Raw genomic sequence first — 18,270 nt, forward strand, 5'->3', positions numbered from 1 at the left:
CCACAATTCAATATAAACGGTACGTCCGGGTGCAACGAACCTGAAGCAAACTCGCGCGACTGACTTCTAGATCACCGGAACAGTAGAACAGCCTTGTGGTAAAAGTACTTCATCCAGTTCATTTGGAATCAAGATCTGGTAAACCTCGAACCACTAGGGTAGACATTTTGCAGGCCTGTATCTACCGCCTTCACACAGCATCCGCGAACACTACACTCGAGCTCATACAGCGAAACATTGCACGTAAGTACTGTAGCTAATGTTGCTATTTAGATTTAATCCCTAGAGCGAACGAACCCCTGTGCAAAGCTATCGTTATATGCAACATTGTAACGTGCTGCAAGGACGCTGCTGTTGCATGCTCGATTGATTTGACCGTGATACATTTTTGCATTTTTGGTTAATTCAGGCCTACCTATCTAGAAAATATGTGTACTATAATAACGCAACGAGCTGTGCAATAATTCGAGCGAAACAGTGCTATATTGCGAATGAAAATAGTGAACAGAGCAGAACAATGACTCATTTGCATATTCGATGATCACGTGGACAACTTTTGGATAAGGTGAAAATAATATTGGCAAATAATATACTGGTTTTTATTGCTTTAAAAACAGTATATTATTTGCCTATATTATTTTCATCTTCTCATAATTCAAACAACCACCACCATTACCAGTAGTTATTTCATACAGGTTCACTTCTTATTTGGGGGACGGTAACTAGGCAAAATATTCTTCGCACCACATGACAATTTGTAGAAATTGCAAGAACGAAGCTATAAACCTGCAATATTCTCCCCACCAACAAGAGGGGTGTGAACAATTTGTGTCATGAACAGTGCTTGTGCGTACGCGCGCTGGAAGGGGGGTCCGAGTGAAAACATTAGGGAACCCCTGATTATTATGGATAAGAGCGAGATTTTTTTTATTTGTCAAGCATCGATCATGTCACCAGAATAGGGCACTCGATATTTTTGGAAAAGTAGCGTCAAGATCACCGTGGATTTTCACCAAGTCAAATTCATAATGTATTTAATCTGTAGCCGAATAAACTGAATGGTTTCCCAAGTCGTAGTGGAGGAACACACCATATAAACTCGTGACTCCAAAATTACTTTGATATGATGGTTGTTGTATCAATATTTGCGCATAAAGGCGTTTCCAGCGCCATTTCTGGCATAATTAATTTGACCAGCATTTAAACATCCCACCATTTTGAACCAACAAATGATCCGTCGGCATTTATAAAATAGTGCCGAAACTTCCTGTTTACATGATAGCTGTCGTGATTTATTTTTCTACAGTTGACTTTACTCGCATAAAAACTGTCTGTAAAATGTTTTTATAGTGTAGCTATTTTTCTAGGCTGGAAAATGTTCAGTGGAAATGTTATAGATATCTGCATATTACCAACCCAAGATGTCTACAGTTTGAGGTATCCCAACCGGCCGGTAGGTGGCGTTATTATTCCTTATACGTCGTTTGCCATCTGCTTCCAACTGGAATGTATGCAGCCTGCTATACACTCATGACCCCCAGCGACCGGCTCGTACATTAAACATCCTCCATTCAGACTGCAAGGGCGTCGGTTTCCGCCTTAACTAGCTTTAACAGCGAGCCGCCTGAAAAAACCCGACAAATATGCGTACTGTCTCAATAAAAACAACTTTCCACCATGCTAGTAGAGTGGCTAATGCTACTTCCTGATGCTGCACATGAAATGAATGAAAACAGAAAGTAGCTTTTTGGTCTTAATTTAAGGTTAGAAATGTGGTTACGGTTAGAATCACATTTTTGTAGAAATATACCTGGTTTATGACTTTTTGGCTGCGGTAACTAGTGACGACCAGACAGACTGCTACAACCTGATTGGCTGAACATCAGGAAGTAGCATTTTTGGTGGGAATTATTTTTTTTTTTACCTTTATTTAACTAGGCAAGTCAGTTAAGAACAAATTCTTATTTCCAATGACTGGCTGTTCAGAACGACAGATTTGTACCTTGTCAGCTCGGGGGTTTGAACTTGCAACCTTCCGGTTACTAGTCCAACGCTCTAACCACTAGGCTACCCTGCCGCCATGACAGTTGTTGCAGTCCAAACCCTTAAGACACACCCTACCCACTCAGCCCTCAAATTAAGTGGACACTTTAGTTATTAATACTTATTTCCAAGTGAAAAAGGTCTTAGGAACATAACTGTTTTTTTTAAATTTTTAATTCATTTTCATATGCTCTTAAATAGCAGGTACCCTTTTATTTAAATTATTATTTAGAATTTTATTTCTCAGAATAGTTCCTGATTACACTAAAGAGGGTTTTTAGTCTCTCTTACTACAAAGAACCCTTGGTTTGGTCTTGAACATAATATTCTGTTGAGTTTAATTTAAAAAGCCGGATAACATCTAGCTCAGAGTTTATGGAATAAGCTATTTTCACTTTAAGTTGACTTAAATGGTGCAGATCTCCGTTCCTTATCACGTACGTTCACTGCTCCTACGTCTTTGACTCATCCTACTACAGTTTATACTTTTATATAATCTTTGTTGTTTTGTCTTTGTCTATAGTTTCTCTTAATGTTAGTGGGTTACAAAACAATGTGAAGCGCAAGGCCTTATTTTTATTTGCTAAACAATTTCAAACAGATTTCTGCTTTTTTCAAGAGTCTCACTCAATTTCGGCTGATGCCAACTTCTGGAAGTCACAGTAGGGCAACGATATTTGGCTTTCCCATGGATATCCCATGTAATATTCTACACTCGGAATGTGACCCCTTTGGTCACTTTATTGGTCTTGTGATCAGTTACAATGACATTACGCTCATTACTGTAAACTTCTACAGGTACAACACCAAACATTAGAATGATGAGTTGCTTGAATCTATAGAGAAACATATACTTAATTTGTTATCTAAATTTCTGAATTCGTTATTATTGATAGGAGGGGACTTTAACATTACTATAGATAATTCAATTGATAGATGGCCCCCAGGTAGGCCAAGCAATTAGAATTTGGGTTTAATATGGAGAGAGAGGTTTCCGGCCGACAGATCATTCACTTGGAGTAACAAAACAGGTTCCAGACAATCCAGAATAGATGTTTGGCTTTTATCCAAATGTATTGATGGTCAGTGTGTTACTACAAATATTTGTACTACTCCCCTCACAGACCACAGGGCCATTTATATTGATATCAGAATATTAACCCCTGATACTAACCTTGGTAGAGCATCATACTGGAAGCTAAATAGCTCGTTATTAAATAATGATATACACTGCTCAAAAAAATCAAGGGAACACTTAAACAACACAATGTAACTCCAAGTCAATCACACTTCTGTGAAATCAAACTGTCCACTTAGGAAGCAACACTGATTGACAATACATTTCACATGCTGTTGTGCAAATGGTATAGACAGCAGGTGCTAATTGCCTATAATTTCCAAGACACCCCCAATAAAGGAGTGGTTCTGCAGGTGGGGACCACAGACCACTTCTCAGTTCCTATGCTTCCTGGTTGATGTTTTGGTCACTTTTGAATGCTGGCGGTGCTTTCACTCTAGTGGTAGCATGAGACGGAGTCTACAACCCACACAAGTGGCTCAGGTAGTGCAGCTCATCCAGGATGGCACATCAATGCGAGCTGTGGCAAGAAGGTTTGCTGTGTCAGTCAGCGTAGTGTCCAGAGCATGGAGGCGCTACCAGGAGACAGGCAAGTACATCAGGAGACGTGGAGGAGGCCGTAGGAGGGCAACAACCCAGCAGCAGGACCGTTACCTCCGCCTTTGTGCAAGGAGGAGCACTGCCAGAGCCCTGCAAAAGGACCTCCAGCAGGCCACAAATGTGCATGTGTCTGCTCAAACGGTCAGAAACAGACTCCATGAGGGTGTTATGAGGCCCCGACGTCCACAGGTGGGGGTTGTGCTTACAGCCCAACACCGTGCAGGAGGTTTGGCATTTGCCAGAGAACACCAAGATTGTCAAATTTGCCACTGGCGCCCTGTGCTCTTCACAGATGAAAGCAGGTTCACACTGAGCACATGACAGACGTGACAGAGTCTTGAGATGCCGTGGAGAACGTTCTGCTGCCTGCAACATCCTCCAGCATGACCGGTTTGGCGGTGGGTCAGTCATGGTGTGGGGTGGCATTTCTTTGGGTGGCCGCACAGCCCTCCATGTGCTCGCCAGAGGTAGCCTGACTGCCATTAGGTACCGAGATGAGATCCTCAGACCCCTTGTGAGACCATATGCTGGTGTGGTTGGCCCCTGGGTTCCTCCTAATGCAAGACAATGCTAGACCTCATATGGCTGGAGTGTGACAGCAGTTCCTGCAAGAGGAAGGCATTGATGCCATGGACTGGCCCGCCTGTTCCCCAGACCTGAATCCAATTGAGCACATCTGGGACATCATGTCTCGCTCCATCCACCAACGCCACGTTGCACCACAGACTGTCCAGGAGTTGGCTGGTCCTCATCAAGAGCATGCCCAGAAGTTGTAGGGAGGTCATACAGGCACGTGGAGGCCACACACACTACTGGAGCCTCATTTTGACTTGTTTTAAGGACATTACATCAAAGTTGGATCAGCCTGTAGTGTGGTTTTACACTTTAATTTTGAGTGTGACTCCAAATCCAGACCTCCATGGGTTGATACATTTTATTTCCATTGATAATTTTTGTGTGGTTTTGTTGTCAGCACATTCAACTATGTAAAGAAAAAACTATTTAATAAGAATATTTCATTAATTCAGATCTAGGATGTGTTATTTTAATGTTCCCTTTATTTTTTTGAGCAGTGTAGTTACGTTTGAGGTTAATGGTCTGCTTTCACACTTTTGGGAAAGGGCTTGTGAAGAAAAATCTTATTGCAAGAACTGGGAGCTCTTTAAATTTGAGGTGTCCAAATACCTTAGAAAATATGGTAGTAATCTTGCTAAGACCAGAAGAGCTGAGAAGGAAAAGGTGATCATTAAGATAACTTCCCTTTCTCAGAGGTCCCCAGCCAGCCTCTCAGGGGAGGAGAAGATGGAACTGATTAAGTTACAAAATAAACTGGCTAATATAAATAGATTAAAAGCAGAAGGGGCCTTTATTAGATCTAGGAAAAATGGATTGAGGAGGGAGAACAGAATTCATCTTGTTGCTTTAGACTTGAGAAATTTCACTCTACAAATAACACTATCCATAACTTAAACATTGATGGTGTTATTACAGATGACCAAAAATTAATCGCTAAATACTGTAGCAGTTTTTACAGAAAATTGTATAGCTCTACGTACTGTCAGGAATCCACAGATATGTTTTTTAACTCACTGAATAATGTTCACTCTGTCAGTGACATAGGATCTAAACAGTGTGATGAACCCATCAAAGTTGAAGAGATTATGGAATCTATCAAACCTTTAAAATACAATAAATCACCAGGTGTTGATGGAATTACATCAGAATTTTACTAATTATTTTCTGAACAAGTAGCTCCCTTCCTATTTGAAGTCTTTTTAGAGAGTATTAAAAACAATGTTCTCCCTCCTACAATGAGTCAGGGGTTAATGCCACTGATACCTAAACCTAAAAAATAAGTGCTGCTCATCGATAACTGGCGTCCAATTTGTCTTCTTAATAATGACTATAAGATATTAGCCTTACTACTTTCAAAAATAATTAAAGAAGTCCTGGATGCAATCATTGATGAAACACAGTCTGGCTTCATGAGGAACATACATATTTCTAACAATATCAGACTAGTATTAGACATACTTGACTACTCAGACCTAATAACTGAGGATAGCTTCATATTATTTTTTAGATTTTTATAAAGCATTTGACACAGTAGAGCATCAGTTTCTCTTCCACTCCCTTGAGAGACTTGGCTTTGGGTATTTTTTTTTCTGTAAATCTATTAAGACTCTCTATACAAATGGTAACAGCTCTATCAAATTGAAATATGGCACCTCACCTAGATTTGAGTTGAAGAGAGGAATTAGGCAAAGTTGTCCTATCTCTCCGTACCTGTTTTTATTAATCACCCAACTTCTTACAAATTCTTTAAATAATAGTCCTGTACACGGTATTTCCATAGCTGGTAAAGAAATTATTATAAGCCAGCTGGCTGATACTACACTTTTGCTGAAAGACCCTAACCAAATTCCCATATCGATCAATGTGATACAATCCTTTTCCAAAGCGTCTGGTCTATATCTTAACATTAATAAATGTGAACCCATGGCTGTCAAAGACTGTGACAGAGAAGAACTGACATATTTAGGTATAACCATTACAAATGTCTGGAGGCTTACTACATTTTAACCCTATTATTAAAAAAAACAAAAAAAACAGAAGAAGCTAAATCAATGGCTACAGAGGGACTGATCTTTAAAAGGAAGAGACCTTCAGCCTTAGTTATTGGGAATCTCTAGACCAACATATGACACGCTATCTTTTTATCTTGAAGGTTAAATAACCAAGGAGATAGACCAGATGCTTTTCAACTTTCTGTGGAGAAACCATACCCATTACATCAGGAAAACTGTTGTAATGAACACTTATAAACATTTCTGGACTTTAATACCTTAAATAATACTTTTAAGATCAATTGGATAAAACAATTCCTAAGAAGACCCATTTCTATGTGGAATTTTATTCCTCATCGTGTCTTCTCTACTTTTGGTGGCCTTATCTTCATGTTGGTTTGCAATTATAATATTGACAAAGTTCCAGTGAAACCTTCTGCTTTTCATCGGCAGGTTTTCTTGTCATGGTCCTTAATTTCTAAGCATAACTTTTCTCCACACAGATATTATATATGGAATAATCGGGATATATTGTATAAAAATACTTCTTTGTTTTTAGAATATTGGTCCCAAAATAATATCCTATTGGTGAGCCAACTGGTAAATGCAGAGGGTCTTTTACTCAGTTATAAGGAATTCTTATCACTTTACAAGGTCCCTGTAACACCTAAAGATGTGCAATTGTTTTAGATGCCATTCCCTCAGGTGTTGCTTTATTATTCAGGAATGTGTCAAGACCTGACCCCGTTGACCCTGTTGACTCATCAGTAGGAAAGATTTGTTTCTCTATTGGTCCATTCAACAACAGAGCGATACAAACCTTGTTTCAGCAGGATGTTGTATCTATACCTTATGTCATGCCTTATTGGAATGGATTTATTGATAATATCTTTTGGAAAAAAGTTTGGACGTTGCCACACACACCTACTTGTTAACAAAATTAAGGAAGTTTCCTTTTAAATTATTCATAAATATTATCCTGCCAACCACTATATGAAGAAGTTTAAGGAAAACATCAACTCAAATTGCTCCTTTTGTAATGACCACCCAGAAGCAGTGTTGCATCTTTTTTGGCATTGTATTCATGTAAGAAAACTATGGCAAGACATCAGTAGGTTTATAATTGAACACGTTTTTTATGGAGATCCTGCACTATTGTGGAGAGATATACCGCTTGGATTCTTTATCTACGATAGAAATAAGCTGAAACATTTTTGTGTAATTAGTTTAATTATACTTTTGGCCAAATGTCATATTCACAAGTGTAAATTTACAAACAAAACACCACATTTTCTTACCTTACAAAAATAAATTGAACTGTATAATAAGACAATTAAATACTCTACTAACAAAAAAGCTGTTTGAATAATAAGTATGCATGTCCCTTAAGGTCCTTGTGTAATATGATATTGTACCCCCTAGCCCAATTGTCCTTTTGTATATTATTTATATAGACTTTAAAAAAATAAAAATAATAATAATATATATATATATAATAATATATATATATATATATATATATATATATATATATATATATATATATATATATATATATATATATATATATATATATATATATATATATATATATATATATATATATATATATATATATAATTTTTTATTTTATTAACAAAAATCAATATATAAAGCACATGAGGGAACACAAGCATACATAGATTACAAACAATAGACAATCGAGCTAGGGGGTACAATATCACATTACAATTACACAAGGACCTTAAGGGACATGCATATACTTACAATTCTAACAGCTTTTTTGTTAGTAGAGCATTTCTTTTTGTAGGGTACGAAAATGTGGTTTTCTGTTTGTAAATTTACATTTGTGTATATGAAATTTGGCCAAAAGAATAATGAAATTAATTATGTAAAAATGTTTCCGCTTATTTCTATTGTATGTAAAGAATCCAAACAGTACATCTCTCCACAATAGTGTAAAATCTTCATAAATGTGTTCAATTATAAACCTACTGATGTCTTGCCACAGTTTTCTTAGATGCATACAATGCCTAAAAAAGATGCAAAACTGTTTCTGGGTGGTCATTATAAAAGGAGCAATTTGAGTTGATGTTTTCCTTAAACTTCTTCATATAGTGGTTGGCAGGATAATATTTATGAATAATTTAAAAGGAAACTTCCTTAATTTTGTTAACAAGTAGGTGTGTGTTCCCACATGTACTTCCTGTTTTGATTTGTTGTTAATAAAAAAAAAATAAAAGGAAGGAATGATTTTTAAATGGACTTGGCTGGAAATTCATCGCTTGTTCATCCCGCGATGATTTTGTTTTAATTTGTGGGTGCTTTATATGCGCTACAATCAATTGAGTGACTGTCTACTTATATTAAATATAATTATTAATATACGCCTACTATATAATAGCTCACAAACTAATTATTTAGTGAACTAACGTTAGCCTGCTTAGCTGGAACTTCTGAAGAATGAAAATGTTTTATTTCTACAATTTCCAAAAAATAACCAAACAAAAATATATTTACTCTTTACGTAGTAACGTTAGCAAAATTTCAAACTTTTTTGCATTCGTTTTTACTTACACTTGCATGTTGACATCTCCATTGACGTTAAGTTTTCTCAGACTTCTTAGTGGATGTACAGTCGTCGCGAATTGAACATGATTATATACTCGCAAAGCCGACTAAAAACAAGGGCTGAGGGGCTTACGTATCCAAGCAAGGGAAGTTTGCAAATCATTTCCCCAAAGTGCATAAAGCAAGGGTGTGTCTTTTTAAGTGTTTTGGACCGTAGTCCTCAACTTAAGTATATTTTCCCAGGTTTTTTTTTCTCCTGGGCGGCTCGCCGTTAAAGCTAGTTAAGAAGGAAACCGACGCACCTTGCAACATGAATGGAGGATGTTTTTTGTACGAGCCGGTCGCCAGGGAACACGAGTGTATAGCTAGCTGGCTGCATACTTTCCAGTTGGACACAGATGACATAAAATGAATAATAGCGCCAGCTGCTGGCCAATGTCAGAAGTTTAAAGTTTTATTTCGTAGCTTTGTTTATTTAGGCACGTCAGTTAAGAACAAATTCTTATTTACAATGACGGCCTACCCAGCCAAACCCTCCCCTTACCTGGACGACTCTGGGCCAATTGTGCACTGCCCTATGGGACTCCCAATCACGGCTGGTTGTGATACAGCCTGGAATCGAACCAGGGTCTGTAGTGACGCCTCTAGCACTGAGATGCAGTGCCTTAGACTCCTGCGCCACTCAGGAGACAAAACACTATGATTGAACAAAATCATGCAGATTGTAATGTAGATTTATTTGATAACATTGTATGAAGTTCTATGGAAGGATTGTATTTATTCAGCTATTGCATCCCTCCTTTTCCAGGATGCCCAAGTCAAAGGAAGTTCTGTCCTCAAGCTCTGGCAGTGGCAGTGGCAGTGACTCCAACAGTGAAGCTGAGACCAAGGTAAATGTGACTCTTCTCCCCGCCCCCCCACACAGCCATAGAGTAAAGACAGCCTCTTGTGACTGTTTTTTTTGTTGTTGAATTTTTACCCCTATTTCTCCCCAATTTCGTGGTATCCAATTTCTCCCCAATTTCGTGGTATCCAATTGTTGTAGTAGCTACTATCTTGTCTCATCGCTACAACTCCCGTACGGGCTCGGGAGAGACGAAGGTTGAAAGTCGTGCGCGATGAGACAAGGACATCCCTACCGACCAAGCCTAACCCGGGCGACGCTAGGCCAATTGTGCGTCGCCCCACGGACCTCCCGGTTACGACAGAGCCTGGGCGCGAACCCAGGGACTCTGATGGCACAGCTGGCGCTGCAGTACAGCGCCCTTAACCACTGCGCCAAGCTGTGTTTTTATTTAGTATTTATGGTGCTGATGTCCATATTGTTATCAGAAGGTTAATTTTGCACTTTCAAAACAAATGTTTATACATATTTATGTGACGTATTGAAATGAACCCCTGTTGTAGTCCAAGAAGAGAAAGCAGGCAGCACCAGAGAAACCAGCAGCTAAGAAACCGAAAGGGGGAGAGAGTTCCAAGCCGGGTGGAACCTCCAAGGGAAGTCGCAACCAGGACAAGGATGACAACAAGTTCCAGGTAAGCAGTGAAGAACAGTGTTAGTCCATCCCCAGTACAAAAGATGCAACATTACCTGCATGTCGATATGGTTTTGTCTCTACGTTACTTTTTTATTTTAGATTGGGAAGATGCGGTACGTGAGCGTTCGTGAATTCAAAGGAAAATGTCTGATCGACATCCGTGAGTACTGGATGGATCAGGAGGGGGAGATGAAGCCTGGCAGGAAAGGTAAGAAACCTGTCATTGGGGTGTGAAACCTACTACAGGGCCCCTGGGGCCTCATTTATAACTGTTGCGTAAATTGAACACCAAATATCTGCGCCATGTCTGAAAAGACTACGCACGCTCAAAAATATTGAGATTTATTAACTTGGATCACACCATACATGCCTGTTTCCTGTTATAATTCAGACTTGTCATAAAACTACGTGCGTGAATGAGAATTCTAACTGAAAAACACCCATCATTCATCTTTAATTGTGACAATAACACCCTTATTTGCTGTGTACTTTGGAAGTATTGGAATCAGGCCAAGAGAGTATCTAAAGAAAATAGCAACGGCGAACATAATCAAATGTCTTTGGAGGTGTTGGCCATTTTCTTTTTCTTGCGAAAATTGTGTGGACCTGTAAACAGGTTTGAATTCAATGTTTTGCAATAACTATTCCCCCCAAAAAAGATTTTCTGCACTGCCTGCAAATTCTTGTCTACTCTGGAAAAGAAGGAAAACTACAGTGTAGGCCTGCTGATAAAGGTCAACAAGAAGTTTCAGTAAATAAATTATTTTTGATTCGATATCATGACTATGTAAACAAGGGACTGCTCATTTTGCTGGTTATTTTGGTAGCCTACACTTCAATATAAAAAATCAACTGTCTGTTCACACGTTGAATTCTATTGTATGTTATAAACTGCGCCACCATGCAGATCCATAGAGCATAAACTTGAAATTATAATCGCCTATCTAATAGGGCCAATTAAATGAGGGGTGCATGGTAATTTGGTGTATGGCTACTTTGGGAATGTTAACTTATCATGTCCAGAAAATGTGAGGAATGTATTCTGCAATGGTTATGATATACAGTATTATGTTTATAAATTAAATATAGTTTATTTGAGAAATTTGACGTTACAGTATTCAGATGTAGCCTGCAAATAATCAATGGAAAAATTAACCATCTGTTCTAGCGTTAAACTGCTCTTCGGATCAGATCTCAGAGCAAAATACTTGAAATAGCATATCTATTTACTACTGTGAAGTACAGTGCCTTGCGAAGGTATTCGGCCCCCTTGAACTTTGCGACCTTTTGCCACATTTCAGGCTTCAAACATAAAGATATAAAGCTGTATTTTTTTGTGAAGAATCAACAACAAGTGGGACACAATCATGAAGTGGAACGACATTTATTGGATATTTCAAACTTTTTTAACAAATCAAAAACTGAAAAATTGGGCGTGCAAAATTATTCAGCCCCCTTAAGTTAATACTTTGTAGCGCCACCTTTTGCTGCGATTACAGCTGTAAGTCGCTTGGGGTATGTCTATCAGTTTTGCACATCGAGAGACTGAATTTTTTTCCCATTCCTCCTTGCAAAACAGCTCGAGCTCAGTGAGGTTGGATGGAGAGCATTTGTGAACAGCAGTTTTCAGTTCTTTCCACAGATTCTCGATTGGATTCAGGTCTGGACTTTGACTTGGCCATTCTAACACCTGGATATGTTTATTTTTGAACCATTCCATTGTAGATTTTGCTTTATGTTTTGGATCATTGTCTTGTTGGAAGACAAATCTCCGTCCCAGTCTCGGGTCTTTTGCAGACTCCATCAGGTTTTCTTCCAGAATGGTCCTGTATTTGGCTCCATCTTCCCATCAATTTTAACCATCTTCCCTGTCCCTGCTGAAGAAAAGCAGGCCCAAACCATGATGCTGCCACCACCATGTTTGACAGTGGGGATGGTGTGTTCAGCTTTGTTGCTTTTACGCCAAACATAACGTTTTGCATTGTTGCCAAAAAGTTCAATTTTGGTTTCATCTGACCAGAGCACCTTCTTCCACATGTTTGGTGTGTCTCCAGGTGGCTTGTGGCAAACTTTAACCAACACTTTTTATGGATATCTTTAAGAAATGGCTTTCTTCTTGCCACTCTTCCATAAAGGCCAGATTTGTGCAATATATGACTGATTGTTGTCCTATGGACAGAGTCTCCCACCTCAGCTGTAGATCTCTGCAGTTCATCCAGAGTGATCATGGGCCTCTTGGCTGCATCTCTGATCAGTCTTCTCCTTGTATGAGCTGAAAGTTTAGAGGGACGGCCAGGTCTTGGTAGATTTGCAGTGGTCTGATACAATCAAATCAAATTTATTTTATATAGCCCTTCGTACATCAGCTGATATCTCAAAGTGCTGTACAGAAACCCAGCCTAAAACCCCAAACAGCAAGCAATGCAGGTGAAGAAGCACGGTGGCTAGGAAAAACTCCCTAGAAAGGCCAAAACCTAGGAAGAAACCTAGAGAGGAACCAGGCTATGTGGGGTGGCCAGTCCTCTTCTGGCTGTGCCGGGTGGAGATTATAACAAAACATGGTCAAGATGTTCAAATGTTCATAAATGACCAGCATGGTCGAATAATAATAAGGCAGAACAGTTGAAACTGGAGCAGCAGCACAGTCAGGTGGACTGGGGACAGCAAGGAGTCATCATGTCAGGTATTCCTGGGGCATGGTCCTAGGGCTCAGGTCCTCCGAGAGAGAGAAAGAAAGAGAGAATTAGAGAGAGCATATGTGGGATGGCCAGTCCTCTTCTGGCTGTGCCGGGTGGAGATTATAACAGATACTCCTTCCATTTCAATATTATCGCTTGCACAGTGCTCCTTGGGATGTTTAAAGCTTGGGAAATCTTTTTGTATCCAAATCCGGCTTTAAACTTCTTCACAACAGTATCTCGGACCTGCCTGGTGTGTTCCTTGTTCTTCATGATGCTCTCTGCGCTTTTAACGGAGCTCTGAGCCTATCACAGTGCAGGTGCATTTATACGGAGACTTGATTACACACAGGTGGATTGTATTTATCATCATTAGTCATTTAGGTCAACATTGGATCATTCAGAGATCCTCACTGAACTTCTGGAGAGGGTTTGCTGCACTGAAAGTAAAGGGGCTGAATAATTTTGCACGCCCAATTTTTCATTTTTTGATTTGTTAAAAAAGTTTGAAATATCCAATAAATGTCGTTCCACTTCATGATTGTGTCCCACTTGTTGTTGATTCTTCACAAAAAAATACAGTTTTATATCTTTATGTTTGATGCCTGAAATGTGGCAAAAGGTCGCAAAGTTCAAGGGGGCCGAATACTTTCGCAAGGCACTGTAGGTCCAATTAAATGAGAGATGGGATGAATTCTAGCCTGTCCTAACTTGTTGTAGGCCTATAGGCTATTTTGCAAGTATGAAAAGTTGAGGAATTTATAATTCAACGATTGTGGAAATGTAAATATATAATAGGAAGTAGATGCCTATTTCTAATTATTTTAGAAGGCAAAGATTAAATACATTGATTTTTGTTCTTCTCAAAAATGGCAACTTATTTCATCTTGTTATTATATTTAGCTAGCTGTTGTTATGAGTCAGTGTCATCATATATTCCCCAAAGCTACTAGGCTACTTTTGCCTTCGTGCAATGAAATACTTAAACCGCTAGAAACTATCCGTACGCATGTTCTGAAGTTTACGGGAGGATAAGCACATTCTCACGTCAAGTTCAGTTTTTAGAAATGCCAACTTTTGCATGAACTGGTGCGCACATGTTTTGAGGCACATTTTGTGTTTACATAGTGTTTTATAAATGAGTCACCTGGCCCCTGAACCAACAGACATGCTGTTGCTATACAAACATATGGATTGATGAATCATTGGTTAAAATTGTTTAATCGTAATTTTGGTGCTTCAACCAACAAGGATTTATATTTGTTTATTCATGATTTGTAAACTGCTAGGTATGAACTAATTGACTGTCTATTATAAACTCATTAAGTGAAGTTACATTTCAATATGGGTATTTTATACTTTCATTTCTAAAGGGGCAATCAGCAGTTGAAACAATAACAAAGGCACCCCGACCCTGTTTTGGTAAAAAGCTTAGTGATGGGGCTGGAGAAATGTAACAGCTCTCAAATTCATAGACTGAGCTGTACAGTCGTGGCCAAAAGTATGATGGCAATTTGCATATACTCCAGAATGATATGAAGAGTGATCAGATGAATTCCAATTAATTGCAAAGTCCCTATTTGCCATGCAAATGTACTGAATCCCCCCCAAAACATTTCCACTGCATTTCAGCCCTGCCACAGAAGGACCAGCTGACATCATGTCAGTGATTCTCTCGTTAACACGGGTGTGAGTGTTGACGAGGACAAGGCTGGAGATCACATTCATTCACACCTGCCTGCTGCCATTCCTGAGCAAGTTCTGTACTGGTGGTGCCCCGATCCCACGGCTGAATCAACTTTAGGAGACGGTCCTGGCGCTTGCTGGACTTTCTTGGGCGCCCTGAAGCCTTCTTCACAACAATTGAACCGCTCTCCTTGAAGTTCTTGATGATCCGATAAATGGTTGATTTAGGTGCAATCTTACTGGCAGCAATATCCTTGCCTGTGAAGCCCTTTTTGTGCAAAGCAATGATGACGGCACGTGTTTCCTTGCAGGTAACCATGATTGACAGAGGAAGAACAATGAAACAAGAAACAATTCCAAGCACCACCCTCCTTTTGAAGCTTCCAGTCTGTTATTTGAACTCAATCGGCATGACCAAGTGATCTCCAGCCTTGTCCTCCTCAACACTCACACCTGTGTTAACGAGAGAATCACTGACATGATGTCAGCTGGTCCTTCTGTGGCAAAGCTGAAATGCAGTGGAAATGTTTTTTGGGGGATTCGGTTCATTTGCATTGCAAAGAGGGACTTTGCAATTCATCTGATCACTCTTCACTACATTCTGGAGTATATGCAAATTGCCATAATACAAACTGAGGCAGCAGACTTTGTGAAAATTAACATTTGTGTCATTCTCAAAACTTTTGGCCACGACTGTACAGTGCTTACCCGGATTTCATGTTCGACATCAAGCCCAGTGATGCTACTCTCCGGATTCTTAAACTGAACCTAGATCAGTGGACCTGCCTCTGTCTAACTTGTCTCTGGTATGGCCCAAGGTATTTCACTGATACTAGATCAGTTTACTAACCACTCTGACTGGTCTCTGCTCTGTCCCCAGGTATCTCACTGAACCCAGAACAGTGGAACCAGCTAAAAGATCAGATCTCTGAGATAGACGACGCTGTGAAGGCTATATAGAAGGGAGGCCTCTGGCTGCCTGGGATTTACAATCCACCACCTTACATTCTGTTTTTGTTCTTATCTTTACATTTTTTTTATATATAATCTTAGTGAAACGTTTTTAAAGGAAGAGACCAACATTTTTAAAGTAATTACCAAGACAACATTGTGTATATTTTAAGCTAAGTTTCTGTTGACTTGTGCTGTGTTTTGAAAAACCCAACATATGTTATGTTTGAGTGATTCTGATGTAGTGAAAGGTGTGTGTGTGTGTGAGAGAGATTGGGTTTGCTCTAATAAGTCATTAATAAAAGCCATTTAAAGGGACAAAACATATTGTATGCTTATTTTTGTATTCGTAGTATCACTAACCACTAATAACCTATGAACCTGAGTTACATTACTAGCACTGAGGTGGTTTGCCCTAGTCGGAAGCCCACTGTGTGCAGTTCACCCTACACTATCGACTCAAACATAAATATCACTGTCCTATCTACCTCTGATAAGCATTCCAGTAAAGCAATAAAAATAGCCAACATTAACATACGTAGCCCAAGGAACAAGGTTAAGGCAATTGATAATTGCTAGTAACAACATTGATGTGTGTAAAATGCTTAATGTATGTGACATTAATCAAGCTGTCCACTCAAAAGGAAGCTTCAAGCTGCAACATGGTTCAGGTTATCAGTCAACCTACCAGGGTATTTAGACCGGCATAGGAATGAAATCAAAGATCACATCTTTACTAATGCTGCAGAAACCTGTTCTAAAGCAGTATCCCAATCCATTAGATGTAGAAATCATAATATAGTAGCCGTGTCTAGGAAAACCAAAGGCTGGGCCTAATATAGTGTATAAGAGGTCATACAATAAGTTTTGTAGTGATTTCTATGTTTTAAAGAATATTTTCTGGTCTACGGTGTGTAATGAGGAGCAACCAGGGGCTACATTTGATACATTTATGAAGTTGAAGTCAAACCGCCACCCAATCAGCCTGCTACCAACTCTTAGTACATTTTTTGAAAAAAATGTGTTTGACCAGATACAATGCTATTTCACAGTAAATCAATCCAGCATGATTATAGGGAGTGGCACACATGTTCACCATTTACACAAATTACTGATGATTGGGTGAAATAAATTGATAATAAGAAGCTTGTGAGAGCTGTTTTGTTAGACCAGTGCAGCTTTTGACATTATCGATAATAATCTGCTGCTGGAAATACGTATGTATTATGGCTTTACATCCCCTGCCATATTGTGGATCGAGTTACCTGTCTAACAGAACACAGAAGGTGTTCTTTAATGGAAGCTTCTCCAACATAATCCAGGTAGTGTCGGGAATTCCTCAGGGCAGTTGTCTAGGCCCCTTACTTTTTTCAATCTTTACAAATGACCTGCCTCTGGCACTGAGTAAACCCTGTGTATATGTATGCTGATAACTCACCATTATACACGTCAGCTAACATAGCAAGTGAAATCACTGCAACATTTAACAAAGAGCTGCAGTCAGTTTTAGAATGGGTGGCAAGTAATAAGATAGTACTAAATATTTCAAAAACTGAAGCATTGTATTTGGGACAAACCATTCACTGAACCATAAACCTCAACCAAATCTTGTAATCAATAAGGTGGAAATTGGATTGTAAACTGTCATGGTCAAAACACATTGATGCAATGGTAGCTAAGTTGGGGAGAGGTCTGTCCGTAATAAAGTGTTACTCTGCTTTCTGGACATTGCTATCAACAAAACAAGTCCTACAGGCCCTAGTTTTGTCGCACCTGGACCACTAATTAGTCATATGATCAAGTGCCACAAAGAGAGACATAGAAAAATTACAGTTGGCCCAGAACAGAGCAGCACAGCTTGTCCCTTAAATGTACACAGCACTAGAGGTTGGTGGCACCTTAAGTGGGGAGGACATGTTCCTGGTAATGGCTGAAGCAGAATTAGTGGAATGGTATCAAATACATCAAACACATGACTTAAGTGGGGAGGACAGGTTCCTGGTAATGGCTGAAGCAGAATTAGTGGAATGGTATCAAATACATCAAACACATGATTTCCATGTGTTTGATGCCATTCCATTAACTCCGTTCCAGCCATTATTATGATCCATCCTCCCCTCAGCAGCCTCCTTTGGTACATCAGTAACATGCATGCCAATCTCTCCTGGTTTAAAGTAAAGGTGAGATTGACTGAATGTTATTTTTGATTTAATTTTTAACTTTAGTTTATGTAGTAAATATTTTCTTAACTCTATTTATTGAACTGCATTGCTGGCTAAGGGCTTGTAAGTAAGTATTCGGCTCATGTGACAAATAACATTTGATTTGATTAGAAAGTACCGAGCTGTCTGTTCAAAGGACTTGCACACAGCTCAGACTCCCATGCATACGCCCACAAGACATGACACCAAGGGGCTCTACATGCGGCAGGGTAGCCTAGTGGTTAGAGCATTGGACTAGTAACCGGAAGGTTGCAAGTTCAAACCCCCGAGCTGACAAGGTACAAATCTGTCGTTCTGTCCCTGAACGGGCAGTTAACCCACTAGTTCCGTTCCTAG

At 39.3% G+C, this 18,270-nt stretch overlaps 1 protein-coding gene across 1 annotated transcript; it reads left to right on the top strand.

The window, feature by feature from the left end:
• Nucleotides 1-16,035, top strand: LOC110537007 (activated RNA polymerase II transcriptional coactivator p15). Its single transcript, XM_021622705.2, has 5 exons — nucleotides 1-243; nucleotides 9,668-9,749; nucleotides 10,267-10,395; nucleotides 10,497-10,605; nucleotides 15,642-16,035. Exons 2-5 carry the CDS (start codon nucleotides 9,669-9,671, stop codon nucleotides 15,719-15,721), a joined length of 399 nt encoding a protein of 132 aa, XP_021478380.1. The 5' UTR covers nucleotides 1-243; nucleotide 9,668; the 3' UTR covers nucleotides 15,722-16,035.
• Nucleotides 16,036-18,270: the final 2,235 nt, after the last annotated feature.

The sequence above is a fragment of the Oncorhynchus mykiss genome, chromosome 12, assembly GCF_013265735.2.
Source record: "Oncorhynchus mykiss isolate Arlee chromosome 12, USDA_OmykA_1.1, whole genome shotgun sequence".
Lineage (NCBI taxonomy): Eukaryota > Metazoa > Chordata > Actinopteri > Salmoniformes > Salmonidae > Oncorhynchus > Oncorhynchus mykiss.

What these genes read in the sequence shown, in the direction of transcription:
- LOC110537007 (XM_021622705.2), top strand. Translation starts at nt 9,669, where the DNA reads ATGCCCAAGTCAAAGGAAGTTCTGTCCTCAAGCTCTGGCAGTGGCAGT. An exon ending in AGGATGACAACAAGTTCCAG is followed by an intron (nt 10,396 to 10,496) that starts GTAAGCAGTGAA and finishes TTTTTATTTTAG; the next exon opens with ATTGGGAAGATGCGGTACGT. An exon ending in GATGAAGCCTGGCAGGAAAG is followed by an intron (nt 10,606 to 15,641) that starts GTAAGAAACCTG and finishes CTCTGTCCCCAG; the next exon opens with GTATCTCACTGAACCCAGAA.